The sequence below is a fragment of the Sus scrofa genome, chromosome 7 (genome assembly GCF_000003025.6).
Source record: "Sus scrofa isolate TJ Tabasco breed Duroc chromosome 7, Sscrofa11.1, whole genome shotgun sequence".
Lineage (NCBI taxonomy): Eukaryota > Metazoa > Chordata > Mammalia > Artiodactyla > Suidae > Sus > Sus scrofa.
In genome coordinates, this window is record NC_010449.5 from 97314444 (window position 1) to 97330098 (window position 15655).

At 44.6% G+C, this 15655-nt stretch overlaps 2 protein-coding genes across 14 annotated transcripts in view; one reads left to right on the forward strand and one right to left on the reverse strand.

Moving 5' to 3' along the window:
- Window positions 1–2135, reverse strand: part of ENTPD5 (ectonucleoside triphosphate diphosphohydrolase 5) — a 45881-nt gene extending 43746 nt beyond the window's left edge. For 2 of the 11 annotated variants that reach the window (XM_021099507.1, XM_021099503.1), the window contains exon 1: window positions 2066–2117. The gene's annotated coding sequence lies outside the window, so the exon portion shown is untranslated. Of the gene's footprint in view, window positions 1–1696 lie in introns of all 11 variants that reach the window. The other 9 variants (XM_021099509.1, XM_021099514.1, XM_005656398.3 and 6 more) reach the window with 9 other exon arrangements.
- The window catches only part of BBOF1 (basal body orientation factor 1), a 50897-nt gene continuing 37428 nt past the window's right edge, over window positions 2187–15655 (forward strand). For 2 of the 3 annotated variants that reach the window (XM_021099501.1, XM_021099500.1), the window contains exons 1-2: window positions 2212–2380; window positions 6662–6890. In XM_021099501.1, coding sequence (XP_020955160.1) covers window positions 2325–2380; window positions 6662–6890 — 285 coding nt within the window. In that variant the 5' untranslated portion in view covers window positions 2212–2324. Of the gene's footprint in view, window positions 2381–6661; window positions 6891–15655 lie in introns of all 3 variants that reach the window. The other variant, XM_001929154.4, reaches the window with a different exon arrangement.

A 15655-nucleotide genomic window follows, 5' to 3' on the forward strand; every position in this document is an offset into this window, starting at 1 on the left:
GGAACTCCTACAGTCAAATTTTTATGTTTATGTTATCTGATAACAAAAGTCTTGGACTGACTTTCATATTATGCAGTAACCTATTTTTATTTATTTTTGTCTTTTTGCCTTTTCTAGGGCTGCTCCCTCAGCATATGGAGGTTCCTAGGTTAGAGGTCTAATCAGAGCTGCTGCTGCTGGCCTACACCAGAGCCACAGCAATGCCGGATCCGAGTCGCATCTGTGACTTACACCACAGCTTAAGGCAATGCTGGATCCTTAACCCACTGAGCAAGGACAGGGATTGAATCCACCTCATGGTTCCGAGTTGGATTCGTTAACCACTGTGGCATGACGGGAACTCCAGTAACCAATTTTTAGAATGAATTCCAAATATAAGGCCTCTGATAGAAGATGCTCTACCCTCTTTTTTTCTGCAAGCTGTCAGTAACGTGTATTGTTCAACCTTACACATATACAATCAATAGTAACTTCTAGATTCCATATCAGAATAAACCCTTTCAATGTATGCTGATCCCACCTGGACTCACAGAAAAGTGACACGCAAACAGAGGGGGAAAGCACCAGAAATAGAGCAAGCCACTATCATGCCAGCAGATGGTATGACTAAAAAGATTTTCAGTGCTTATTAACCTTAGCAAGTTCCCTATAACCACTGAATTGAGAAACAGAAGCAAGTGGGAGGGGAAAAAGGGGGGTGCATCAGAGAACTCTGGAAAGGGTGTAGGGATTAAGTTCTCCCTCCCTAGAGAAAGGGAGAAGGAAGATGTGCAATGAAAAAATAAATTTGGGAGTTCCATTCCTGGCTCAGCAGTTAAGAACTCAAGTAGGATCCATGAGGATGCGGGCTCGATCCCTGGCCTTGCTCAGTAGATTAGGGATCCAGCCTTGCCTTCGCTGTGGCATAGGCCGGCAGCTGTAGCTCCGATTTAACCCCTTGGGAACGTCCACATGCGGGGCGGGGACCCTAAAAAGCTAAATAAATAAATTTTGCCGCATATAGAACTCTCAGGCATCAGATCCCGGTAGCAGAGGCGACCTAAGCGGCAACTGCGGCAACGCCAGATCCTTAACCCATTGTGCGGGCAGGGGATCGAACTCTCGTCCCGGAGCTCCCAAGATGCCGCTGATCCCGTTGCGCGCTACAGCGGGTGCTCCCACGACAAAATTTTAAATGGAGGATTAGGCACAGCAGAGCTTCAATCACAAATTTCCTAACTGTTGTCTTGGCACCCATAATTCCCTATCCTCCTCAATGACTCGAGGACCAACTCAATGAATGAAGGCATAATCATAGAGCTCCTCCTCTGAAACAGGCGAACAATACTTTTGAGTTTTAGTCTTTTTCAGGCGTGCTGGGGGGAAGAGGGGAACACATCAAACTAAACCAAAAACAAACAAACAAAAAGGCAAGCAAGCGCTTTCAACTTTACACAACTTGCAGGAAAAAAAGGACACTGAGGAGAAACGAGATTATTAGCCAATGGGAATCCCGGGCCGGTTCTGGGCGGGCAGCGTCTGCCAAGACAGGACAGAATGGGACCGAGGGCCTGACCCCAGGACTCTCCTCCAGGCCCCGGAGCCTCTCCCACCCCAGGTGGCAGCACTTCTCTCCTTGCCCGGTTCCCCGACGCCCACGCCCCTGGCCCGCCTCACGCCCAACCACCACCCTCGGAAAAGTCCTCAGCTGCCTCACCAAAAAATGTTTGGCCTGGGAAGCCCGCTGGCTGCACCATCCCTTGCAGAACTAGCAAGAGTTAGAAGCCAGGAGAGAGAGAAGGAACCAAAAGAGTCCCGAAGACGCAGCTTCGGGAGAGGCGGGGCAGGGACGAGAGCGAGGTGGCCGCGGCCACGCTGGCTGCAGCATGAGGGCAAGACGCCAAACGCTGCAAACTCGGCTGAGGCGACGCTCTGAGCACCGCTGCGCGGCGGCCGAACCCGCCGGGAAGCCAGCCTCCAGAGGGGAGGACGCCCCGGCCGTCCTGCCACCGCCCGCTCCGCCCTCCTCGCTGGACCAGCTGGGACCGTGAGCTGGGTTGGGCGACTCCGAGGTTCGCACACTCACCGCGCGCGCGCGCGCGCCGCTCCGGCGCGGCCGCCCACCGCCCTCTGCGTGATCTCCGCCCCGCCCCCTGCGCCCGGCCCGTGGACTGGGCCCCGCGCGGCGGCGTCGGGGCTACGTCACGAGCGCGTGCGCTCTGTTCGCCGGCAACGGCCCGCGCGGAAGTTTACCCCATCAGCGTGCTGGTGTCCTTGGAGACGAAGCCGGGTCTGGGCGGCGGCAGAGAGGCAACGACGACAACAGAGCCCCTGGAGAAGCCAAGATGCCGTCGAAGGGAAAGGACAAAAAGAAGGGCCAGGGCAAAGACAAGAAGAAGAAGTAAGGAGAAGCCACACTGGGGGCCCTGCTCCCTGGACCTACCCTCCGGGGATTTGTAGGTGCAGGCCCACTGGCGCCCTTCCCCACCCCACACCCCACCTTCCTGGACGCTCCTCTCTCTCACTCAGCTGCTGAGAGGGACAGCTCCCCTTGCTCAGAAGTTTCCAAAACGCATGCCAAACTATACTGTTTCAACTAAGACAGGATTTGAGACCCTGAAGTAATGTGGAATAGACCCGCCCATGTGTCATGCACTAATGAGAAGGCAGATAAGTTCCCAAAAAACAGGAGTAACATTGGACCCAGTGAAATTAGTGCTGGAGGAAAAAAGAACTGTGAGGTAGAAGAGTTCTGACACTGAAAGCGAAGGTCAGGATACCATTTCTTGGAACATTGGAGATCCTCTAGACCTGTGCTGTCCAATAGAGTAGTCATTGATCGTGTGTGGCTATGATTATAAGTTAGAATTAAATAATATTAAGAATTCAGATCCTCCTTTGTACTAGCCACATTGCAAGTAGTCAGTAAGCACATGTGGCTATGGTGACCGTATTGGACAGCCCAGATATAGAGCATTTCCGTCATCACAGAAAGTTCTGTTGGATAGCACTACCTGAGACCATGGTTCTCAGCGAGGCAATTTTGACTCCCAGAGGACACTTGTCAATATCTAGAGACATTTTTGGTTGTCACATCTGGGGAAATTTAGTGGATAAGAGACTGGGGACGCTGCTAAATACCCTACAGGGCACAGGACAATTCCTAGCCTCGCAAGAAACAATCATGTGGCTTAGAAGAATTTCATTTGGGGAGTTCCCGTCGTGGCGCAGTGGTTAACGAATCCGAATAGGAACCATGAGGTTGCGGGTTCGGTTCCTGCCCTTGCTCAGTGGATTAACGATCCGGCGTTGCCGTGAGCTGTGGTGTAGGTTGCAGACTCGGCTCAGATCCCGCGTTGCTGTGGCAGTGGCATAGGCCAGTGGCTACAGCTGGGATTGGACCCCTAGCCTGGGAACCTCCATATGCCGTGGGAGCGGCCCAAAGAAATAGCAAAAAGACACTCTCTCTCTCTCTCTCTCTCTCTCTCTCTCTCTCTCTCTCTCTCTCTCCCCTCTCTCTCTCTCTCACACACACACACACACACACACAAAATCAGTTGGGAAACCCTGCTCAATGCTTTAAGCACAGAGAATAGGCAGTAAGCATTATTTGCCATACATCCAGCACCTACCAGAGAGTCTGGATCATGGCAGATGCTTACTATTTCTTAAATAAATTAAGGTGTCTGCTTGTGTATGCTTTAACTTGAATCTTCTTTTTTCATCCACAAGAACTGTGCTCTGATGCTCTGGGCTTGTTATTTTTATTTTTTGCTTTTTAGGGCCACACCCAGGGCATATGTAAGTTCCCAGGCTAGGGGTCAAATTGGAGCTACAGCTGCCTACCTACGCCACAGCAACGCAAGATTCCAGCGGAATCTTGGACCTACACTGCAGCTTATGGCAATGCTGGATCCTTAGCCCACCAAGCAAGGCCAGGGATCAAACCCACATCCTGTGGATCCTAGTCGGGTTCATTACCACTGAGCCATGATGGGAACTCCTGGGTTCATTATTTTTTGCCTATGGCCTGAGCAGTTTCTTTGTGGTTGAGATGATCTTGAACATCAAAAGGATCTCTGGGTGACTGAAGGATCTCCTTGGGCTTTCTCAGGGATTCCTTTTGGTTCAAAGGAAAACCCAAGGATTTGACTAAACTGGGTAATTATTCACGTTTCCCCAAACTGATCAGAATTCTGAAATGGGTAGTATAGCTCTAGCACTAAATCTTTGCAGGTTTGGAGTTGCTGCTAAATTGCCTCTAAACCTATTGGATGACCCTAGTGATTCCTAGATGCCTTGGAGTCATACATGGTGTCCAACAACACTATATATGGGACCACAAGGGAATCCTTGTAAAGTTTATGGAGTAACTTGTTTATGGGAGGAATGCATGCTCACTATAGAAAGTTTAGGAAACATAGAAAGTCAAAGGAGAAATAAAAAATCACCTGTGATCCCATCTTCCAAGGATAACCACTACTATAATTTTGGAATATTCTTTTTCTTCCCTGTGAAATGATAGCCCAGTATACATATTTATTTGTGGCATTTTCTCCCAGTGTAGTAATATAAGTATTCTTCTACAGTGAGTTTTTTTCTTACGTAATTGCATACTTAGTCTAGCATTTTTAAAAAGTGCCAAGGGCTTATTGCATTCCTGGAATTTACCGGCATATGTTTTCTATTTTTGACCATGCGTCTATGGTGCATGTATCAACAATGAGAAACATTCAGGGTAACAGACCTCTTATTCCTTGAATTTTTCATGACTCATAGTTTGAGAAACCCTGTTTTGTTTCTCCCTGTGACAAATCTTATTTAATTTCTTGCATAGATTACACTGGGTAGCTTAGACCTGATATATCCAGGGAGAAATTGGGTAATTATAGCAAGACAGTCTTATCATGAATGCCTAAATCCTGGTGGAGAGGGATGTCAACAAGTGTAACCAGTTGAGGGGTTGGGGATGGGGCTAGAATTAATTTTATGAGAACACAGCATGAGGGTGGGACTGGAAAGAGATCAAGAACCAGCAGTTGGGGGAGTGGAGAGTGACTGTATAAAGGTCCACACATACATATGTATGAAGATATCTAGAATTCAAATATAGATGAATTCTTGGAGTTCCCGTTGTGGCTCAGTGGTTTATGAACCTGACTAGTAACCATGAGGTTGTAGGTTCAGTCCCTGGCCTCGCTCAGTGGATTAAGGATCTGGTGTTGCCATGAGCTGTGGTGTAGGTCACAGACTCGGTTTGGATCCTGAGTTGCTGTGGCTGTGGTGTAGGCTGGCAGCTGTAGCCCCAATTGGACCCGTAGCCTGAGAACCTCCATATTCCGTAGGTGTGGCCCTAAAAAGACAAATAAAGTGCCTGAAAAACAAAACAAAACAAAAAAAGGAGTTCTCGTGGTGGCGCAGTGGTTAATGAATCCTACTGGGAACCATGAGGTTGCGGGTTTGATCCCTGGCCTTGCTCAGTGGGTTAAGGATCTGGTGTTGCCATGAGCTGTGGTGTAGGTCGCAGACGTGGCTCAGATCCTGCATTGCTGTGGCTCTGGCATAGGCCGGCGGCTACAGCTCCGATTCGACCCCTAGCCTGGGAACCTCCATATGCTGCAGGAGCAGCCCTAGAAATGGCAAAAAAGACAAAAAACAAAAAAATAAAGTGCCTGTCATATAAAGAGGAGTGTTTTCTTAATGCTCATGCAATAAATATTTTTAAAAATCTCCCCTTTTGTCATTTTAATGTTTAAAACCATCATTTATTATTATTACTACTATTTTTGCTTTTTAGGGATGCACCTGCAGCATATGGAGGTTCCCAGGCTAGGAGTCTAATTGGAGCTAACAGCTGCCAGCCATCAACACAGCCACAGCAATGCAGGATCGGAGTCTGCGACCTACACCACAGCTCACAGCAACCCTGGATCCTTAACCCACTGAGCAAGGCCAGAGATGGAACCTGCAACCATGGTTCTTAGTTGGATTCATTTCCGCTGAACCATGACAGGAATCCCTATTATTATTATTTTAAAATTTCCTACCTCTGTATAAATAATTATGGTTTGTTTCTCTGCCATCTTTGAAGCTTGGTGCATCCTGGCAAGTGATTTAACATACTTGCCCTAGTGACTTGATCTTTTGTTCAAGGTCTAGCCAAAAAAAAAAAAAAAAAAAAAAACCCCAAACAACTTAAAACAAAAATAAAACTGGGATTTGGGCAAGCGGAAGATTATAGAACAGTGGACTTAAAATTAGTTACAATACCAATGTATCATTATGCAAAAGGGAAACTAAGGTAATTGATTTGCAGTAGAGAGAACCAAGGTCTAAGACTGAGTAAGCAGGAATAGAAAAGATAGTTCAAATATGAGAGAGAAGTAAACGAAAATATGTGAAAACTTGATAAAATGAATTTGACTTATCATGCCTCTTTGTTTTCCCAGTCTCTTAGTTGTGCTTCAGAGTTCCCCTCTTCCGGAAAAAAGGTACCTACTTACCTCCCTTATCAAGTAAATATGTATTTCTTATTAACTCATTCATCCAACAATATTTGCTCATATGTGCCAGGCAAATCCAAGGAAAACAAATCATAATTATTTATTATTTGTATAGCATATTATATTACTCACATAGTAGAGAAATAGTTTTATGCTGTCAATGTCCTTTTCCCATGCAGGAAGATAATAAAAGTTGAGGAATCTTCTGTGGAAAGAGCCAAGGCCAATGCCTCCCTTTGGGAGGCCAGGCTGGAAGTCACAGAACTCTCTAGGATTGAGTATCGTGATACTTCCCGAAGACTGGCAAAAAGTAATGAAGACTTAAAGAAACAGCAGTATAAAATGGAGAAAGACACAATGTCTGTTTTGAGCTACTTGAAGAAGCAGGATCAGGAGAAAGATAATCTGGTAGGTAGGTAGAAATCCTCCTGAGCCTTAGTAACTACCTCTGTGGTTGTACTGGTATGGTTATATATTTCAGGGCTTTTAATTCCTTGAAATATCAGTCACATAGTTAAGACATTTCACCTGACTAACTCACCTTGAAGCAACATGTTTTTTCAGAATGGCCTTATTGTCAGAATTGGCTCTTTCTTATTTTTACTCCTGGTTCCATGGGGAGGAACCAGGCTGGAAGTCACAGAGGCCTGTTTGTTTGTTTGTTTGTTTGTTTTGTGGTTCCTGTACCATGCAGAAGTTCCCAGGCCAGGGATCAGACTCTTGCCACAGCAATGACAACACCAGATCCTTAACCTGCTAGGGCACCAGGGAACACCTGGCCTGTTGAGTCTTGAATTTATCTTATTGTACCTTGTTGAAATATTAGGACTAGAGCTATCATTTTAGATATAGAGGAAAAAGGAAAGGGAGCTAACATTTTGGGGCTCCTGTTTTGTGCCAGGCACTGTGCTAGGCACTCTACCTCTGCCGTCTCATCTAGTCCGTGTGTGTGTGTGTGTGTGTGTGTGTGTGTGTGTGTGTGTGTGTGTCTTTTTAAAGCCTAAGCCGTGTCACATGGAGGTGCCCAGGCTAGGGGTCGAATCAGACTTGCAGCTGCCGGGCCTACACCACAGCCACAGCAGCGAGGTATCCGAGCCATGTCTGCAACCTACACCATAGCTCACGGCAATGCTGGAGTGACGCTGGGGATCGAACCCGAGTCTTCATGGATACTGTCGGGCTCTTTAACAACTGAGCCACCTTGGGAATTCCAGTCTCATTTAGCCCTTTAATAACCCCATGTACCTACAAATTGTCATTCCCATTTTACAGATAAAGAAATTGACTCTCAGGACAGGTAACTTGCCCAAAGTCTCATAGCTAGTGGATGTTAATGTGGAATTTAGGTTTGACTTAAACTCTTCCCATCTGCCTCTCTGAGCCCCATGGGGACCCAAGGAAATTTCCACCATGTTTCATTCCTATGTATGTTTTTGTGTTTTTACTGTTTATACATTATACATCCACAAATAATACATATTTATTATAGTCTTGTTTTAAAATTTACATTAGTAGTGTCTTACTGTACATATCTTTTTAAACTTGTATTTCTTTTTTTCTTTTTTTTTTGTTTTGTCTTTTTGCTATTTCTTGGGCCGCTCCCATGGCATATGGAGGTTCCCAGGCTAGGGGTCGAATCAGAGCTGTAGCCACCGGCCTACGCCAGAGCCACAGCAATGCAGGATCCGAGCCGCGTCTGAAACCTACACCACAGCTCACAGCAACGCCAGATCCTTAACCCACTGAGCAAGGGCAGGGACTGAACCCGCAACCTCCTGGTTCCTAGTCGGATTCGTTAACCACTGCGCCACGACGGGAACTCCTTAAACTTGTATTTCTTTAATAAAATATTATGTTTTGTGGTATATTTATGAAGACTACATGATTCAGTTCATTTTTTAAAAATTTAGGTATTCCCTTGTAGCCTAGCAGTTAAGGATATGGTGTTGTCATTGCTGTGTCACAGGTTTGATTCCTGGCCTGGGGACTTATGCATGCTGCAGGCATGGCCAGAAAAATTTTTATAATGAGTATGCTTTATTTTTTATTCATTCTTAACTGCTTTATAATATTCCATCATGTAATAAACCAAAATTTATATGTTCATACCAACTTGTGGGTCAGACTCCATTTTTTTCATTATTACGAATAGACCTTCAAGAGACACTCTTGTGTATTCTGCTTGTGCTCACGTGTGAGTTTCCCTAGAGCAGACACTGAGAAATTACTATATGAGGTACACATAAGTCTCAAATTCACAAGGATTTAAATTGAACTCCAAAGAGGTTATACCAATTTAAACTGTCACAAGCAGTGTATTAAAGTGAGTTCCTGTTTGTCCACATTTTTGTGAATACTTGATATTATACTTAATTTTTGCTCAATTTTATGGGTGTAAATTGGTATATCGTCTTAATTTGTATTTTCCTGATTCAGTCACTTGAGCATCTTTTGTATGTTCCTTCACCGTTTTTTGTTTTTTTTTTTTAATGTATTTGCTTCAGTATGCATTTTGGAGTGATACAAAGCATAGCTCCTGGGAGTTCCTGTCGTGGTTCAGTAGAAACAAGTCTGATTAGCATCCATGAAGATACAGGTTCAATCCCTGGCCTTACTCAGTGGGTTAAGGATCTGGCATTGCCATGAGCTGTGGTGTAGGTCGCAGATATGTCTCGAATCTGGCATTGCCATGGCTGTGGTGTAGGTGGTGCAGCTACAGCTATGATTTGACCCCTAGCCTAGGAACCTCCATATGCTGCGGGTATGGCCCCCAAAAGACAAAAACAAAACAAAACAAAACAAAACACAGTTGAATAAAGCATAGGTTCTACTTGAGGAGATGTGAATCCATGAATTGTTCCATAATTTTTTTTTTTAAGGGCCACACCTGTGGCATATATAAGTTCCCATGCTAGAGGTCAAATTGGTGGAGCTGCAGCTGCAGGCCTACACTGCAGGCACAGCAATTCAGGATTGGAGCCGTGTCTGTGACCTACAACATGGTTGATGGCAACATCGGATCCTTAACACACTGAGCAAGGCCAGGGATCAAACCTGCATCCTCCTAGATGCTAATTGGGTTCTTAACCCACTGAGCCACAATGAGAATTCCCATAATTTTTTTCAAATGCTGTACTTTCAAGGAGACTCTTCCTCACTGACTTCTTAAAAATTAAAACCATCTCCCTTGGAGTTCCCATTGCAGCTTAGTGGGTTAAGGACCAATGTGGTCTCCATGAGGTTCAATCCCTGGCCTCACTCAGTGGGTTAAGGATCTAGTGTTGCTGTAAGCTGCAACGTAGGTTGCAGATGCCGCTCAGAACCTGTGTTGCTGTGGCTAGAGTGTAGACCGGCAGCTGCAGCTCCTGTTTGACCCCTAGCCTGGGAACTTCCATATGCTACAGGTGTGGCCAGAAAAGAAAAAACAAGAACAAAACCCAAAAAACCATTTCCCTTGTTTTATTTTCTTTCAGTGTTTATAACCTTCTGTTATACTGAATGCAGTTTACTTATGTATTTATTTTCTCTTTTCCTGATTAGAATGAAACCTCACAGAAGTAAATAATTTGGGAGCTTTTTTCCCCCTCTTTTGGCCTCCCCACAGCATATGGAGTTCCTGGGTCAGAGATCAGATTCAAGCCATGGTTGCAGCTGATGCTGCAGGTACGGCAATGCTGGATCCTTTAACCCACTGTGCTGGGCTGGAGATCAATCCTATGTCTTGGCACTGCAGAGACACCATTGATCCCACTGTGCTACAGTGGGAACTTCTTGGAGGCCTTTTTAAACAGTTGTTGAGTACTGTATCTCCAACACCTAGCATGTGCCTGGCACATAGTGGGCACTCATCAAAATATGTTTGAATGAATTAATGGCTTGTGATTGCACTGATGCTTTGAAAAAGTTAATAGCAATCAAAACTAAGTTCAAGATGATACTGGAAGCATTTTAGAAAAATCAGACAACTGAACATTTATGTGGATTTTATGTGTTTTATTAGATAAAGTGTAATTTTTTGTACATTTCTTTTTTAACCCTCTTTTTTTTAGGGCTGCACCCATGGCACATGGAGATTCCCAGGCTAGGGGTCGAATCGGAGCTACAGCCGCTGGCCTACACCACAGCCATAGCAATACTAGATCAGAGCCGCGTCTGCAACCTACACCACAGCTCATGGCAACGCCAGATCCTTAACCCACTAAGCAAGGCCAGGGATCGAACCTGAAACTTCATGGTTCCTAGTTGGATTCATTTCTGCTGTGCCACGATGGGAACGCCTGCTTTTTTAACCTTCTTTCCTAGGCAACTTCCATTTTTAAAATTAGTCTTTGAATAGTATGCAGTATCAAAATTGCTATTAGTATTATTCTAAAATAAGCCTTTAAGCCAGCCGACAAATAATTTTCAAAATTCATTGTATAGAAGCTCTATGGGAGTTCCCGTCGTGGTGCAGTGGTTAACGAATCTGACTAGGAACCATGAGGTTGCAGGTTAGGTCCCTGCCCTTGCTCAGTGGGTTAACGATCTGGCATTGCTGTGAGCTGTGGTGTAGGTTGCAGACGCAGCTCGGATCTCGCGTTGCTGTGGCTCTGGTGTAGGCCGGTGGCTACAGCTCTGATTCGACCCCTAGCCTGGGAACCTCCATATGCCGCGGGAGTGGCCCAAGAAATAGCAAAAAAAGACAAAAAAAAAAAAAAAAAGAAGCTCTATGGTCTGCAATAACTGATATTGATCTGCATTTATTACTATCACTTGTATTTCCTGATTTTCATCTGCTTTCATGTATCAAAGGCCAGCAGCTAGCTGTAGCAAATATTTAATTTTCTCCAAATCACGGATGCCTGTTCAAACCAAAGAAACTGAGAGGAAGAAGTAAAATAGATTCAATATACTCTGCTTAACTAGTGTTCTTGTAATCTTGTTACTGATTCTACTCTACCCCAGAACTGCATTATTTGCTTAAACTTTGTCGTGCACAGCAGAAATGGATCAGAACCATGAGGTTGCAGGTTCTATCCCTGCCCTCACTCAGTGGGTTAAGGATCTGGCATTGCTGTGAGCTGTGGTGTAGGTTGCAGACACAGCTCAGATCTGGTGTTGCTGTAGTTCTAGTGTAGGCTGGCAGCAACAGCTCCAGTTAGACCCTAGCCTGGGAACCTCCATATGCCGTGGGTGCAGCCCTAAAAAAAAAGACAAAAGACAAAAAAATAAACTGTGTCTAGTCTTACTTCATGTTAATTATAGAAATATTAGATATTGGAGTTCCTTTGTGGTACAGCGGGTTAAGGACCCAGTGTTGTCACTACAGTGGCTTGGACCAGCTGTGGTGAGGGTTCAATCCCTGGCTCATGAACTTCTGCATGCGGGGGTCACGGGCAAAAAAAAAAAAAAAAAAAAAAGAAAGAAATATTAGAAACAAAGTGTGTGTCTTAGGGCCCTACCCATGGCATATGGAGATTCCCAGGCTAAGGATCAAATTGGAGCTGTAGCTGCGAGCCTACACCACAGCCACAGCAATGTGGGGTCCGAGCTGCTTCTGCAACCTACACTACAGTTCATGGTGATACTGGATCCTTAACCCACTGAGCAAGGCTAGGGATCGAACCTGCATCCTCATGGATGCTAGTCAGATTTGTTTCCCCTGAGCCATGACGGGAACTCCAGAAATGAAGTGTGTTTTGAAAGCTATTATATCTTGGACAAAATTGGGAGATTTTGGAAGTTCCTGTGTGGTGCAGTAGAAACGAATCTGACCAGTATCCATGAGGATGCGGGTTTAATACCTGACGTTGTTCAGTGGGTCAGGGATCTGGTGTTGCTGTGAGCTGTGGTATAGGTCGAAGACAAGGCTCAGATCCCTGTCCTGTTGTGGCTGTGTTGTAGGCTGGCAGCTGTAGCTCCCATTTGACCCCTAGCCTGGGAACTTCCATATGCCACAGGTGCGGCCCCAAAAACCAAAAAAAAAAAAAAAAAAGATTTTCCTTAAGAGTGTGTTTTTATATTTAAAGATTTATTAAATCAACACATGAAAAAAATCTTGCTATGTTTTACACCTGTCTTACATGACTCAGGACTGCCTCAATTTATTTTTAAAAATGTTTAGGTTTTCCTCAAACCGTTCTAAGATTATTTACAAAAGTGTTTCACTTCTGTATTCTCTGATTCTATAACCATGTCAATGAGTTTTTATTTAAAAAAAATTTTTTTTTTTGTCTTTTTGCCATTTCTTGGGCTGCTCCTACGGCATATGGAGGTTCCCAGGCTAGGTGTCCAATCAGAGCTGTAGCCACCAGCCTACACCACAGCCACAGCCTGCTGTGTCTGCACCAGCCTACACCACAGCTCATGGCAACGCTGGCTCACTAACCCACTGAGCAAGGCCAGGGATCGAACCCAAAACCTCATGGTTCCTAGTCGGATTCGTTAACCACTGAGCCATGACAGGAACTCTGTCAATGAGTTTTTAGTTTTAAAAGCTACTCAGGTTTCCTATTAAAACATGCCAGCATCTAGAGTTCCCCAGTGGCCTAGCAGTAAAGGATCTGGCACATCACTGCTGTGGCACAGGTTCGGTTACTGGCATGGGAACTTCTGCATGCTGCAGGTGCAGCCAAAAAAACCAAACATAACAGCATCCTTGGAGAAATTATTGATTCTAAGACGGGAGCAGGGGGAATAAAAGATGAACTTGAATTATCGTATTGTGCTAGGAAGTTAAGTTAAAAAAAATTAAACAGCATAGGGGATAGCTTGAAGGGCCTACCATCGGCCAAATCTGGGACAGTCAAAAAAAAATGATGGAATTGGAAAAGTCATTTGGCATCAGTAATAATTATTTTAGTCAAGAATCAACAGTGGGTAAAAAATAAATAAATAAAAGACAATGGAGTTCAGGTCATGGCGCAGTGGTTAATGAATCTGACTAGGAACCATGAGGTTGTGGGTTCGATCCGTGGCCTTGCTCGGTGGGTTGAGGATCCGGCATTGCCGTGAGCTGTGGTGTAGGTTGCAGACGCGGCTCGGATCCTGCATTGCTATGGCTGTGGTGTAGGCCAGCAGCTGTAGCTCTGATTTGACCCCTAGCCTGGGAACTTCCATATGCCACAGGTGCAGCCCTAAAAGAAAAAACAAAACAAAACAAAAAAAACAAACTACTCCTAAACTTACTCTCACATGGTCCAGAAAAAAAAAAATTTTTTTTTTTTTTTTGTCTTTTTAGGGCTGCACCTAAAGCATATGGAGGTTCCCAGGCTAGGGGTCCAATTGGAGCTGTAGCCACAGGCCTACACCTCAGCAATATGGGATCCGAGCCTTGTCTGTGACCTGCACCACAGCTCATGGCAATGCCAGATCCTTAACTCACTGAGCAAGGCCAGGGATTAAATCCAAGTCCTCATGGATGCCAGTCAGGTTCATTACCACTGTGCCACCACAGCAACTCCTATATATAAAACTTTTTTTTTTGTTTTTTGGTGTTTTTTTTGGTTTTTTTTTGTTTTGGTCTTTTTGCCTTTTCTAGGGCCGCTCCCGCGGCATATGGAGGTTCTCAGACTAGGGGTCTAATTGGAGCTGTAGCCGCCGGCCTACACCACAGCCACAGCAACACGGGACCTGAGCTGCGTCTTCAACCTAAACCACAGCTCACAGCAACACCGGATCCCTTAACCCACTGAGCAAGGCCAGGGACCGAACCTGCAACCTCATGGTTCCTAGTCAGATTCATTAACCACTGTGCCACGATGGGAACTCCTATATAAAATTTTAAATCTATGTTGTATCTGTATCTATAGACCTATCATAGAGGGAAAGCAAATGTGACAAAATTGGGTGGAGAGTACCTGATAATTCTTTGTACTCCAAACTTTTCTTTAAAAAATTACCCATTTAAGAGAAATGCAAACCAGAACTCCAAGTTATCACTTCACACCCATTAGGATGGCTACTCTCAGAAAATAACAGGTATTTTTGAGAATGCAGAAAAATTGGAATCCCTGTGTGCTGTGGTTGGGAATTTAAAATAGTGTAGCTGAGTTCCCATTGTGGCACAGTGGAAACGAATCTGACTAGGAACCATGAAGTTGTGGGTTTGATCCCTCGCCTTGCTCAGTGGGTTAAGGATCTGGCATTGTGGTGAGCTGTGGCGTAGATTGAAGACGTGGCTCGGATCCTGTGTTGCTGTGGCTATGGCGTAGGCTGGCATCTGTAGCTCCGATTAGACCCCTAGTCTGAGAAGAACCTCCATATGCTGCGGTTGCGGCCCTGAAAGCAAAAAGCAAAAAAAACAAAAACAAGAACAAAATCTCACTTTAAATTGTTTTGGAAATGAACTCAAAAGTGGGATTGTTGGATCATATGATAATTCTATTTTTATTTTTTTGAGAAACCTCTGTACTGTTTTCCATAATGCCTACACCATTTTATTTTATTATTTAAAAACATTTTTTTAAGGCCACACTCGCAGCACATGGAGGTTCTCCCCAGGCTAGGGGTCTAATCAGAGCTACAGCTGCCAGCCTATGCCATAGCCACAGCAACACAGGATCTGAGCCATGTCTGCAACCTACACCGCAGCTGTGCCACAACAGGAATTCCTTAAAGTGAGATATTGAAGAGATACTTGCACATCTATGTCCTTAAAACATTATTCACATAGTCAAGAGGTGGAAACAACTCAAATGTTTGTTGATGGATGAGTGAATTTAAAAAATGTGGTATATACATACAATGGAATATTATGCAGCCTTTAAAAAGAAGGAAATGCTGTCATAATGCTACAAGATGGATGAACCTCAATGCCATTATGCTAAGTGAAACAAGCTAGTTATAAAAGGACAAACACTATGATTCCACTCATAGGAAGTATCTGAGGGCAGGGAAAGTTGCCTGACATTCCAGTAAATAAAGAATGTTGCCCACTATTCCAGTTCTGCAAGGATCAAGCCATTAGACATTGCGGCTGCCCCCCACCCTCTCCAGGGTGCGTCCTGAGAGGAATTCAGGTTGGAGAAAAATGGGAGGCATTCTGTGCTTTGGATATTGGCCCTGGATAAAATGGCATATCTAAGGAATAATTTCAACAAGTCCAAATTTTTGCATCTTCCTATACATAGAAAAGCATTAAAATTAACTTGAAATGTCTGTTCCTTGTGATTAGTAGTAATCTTATGATGTTT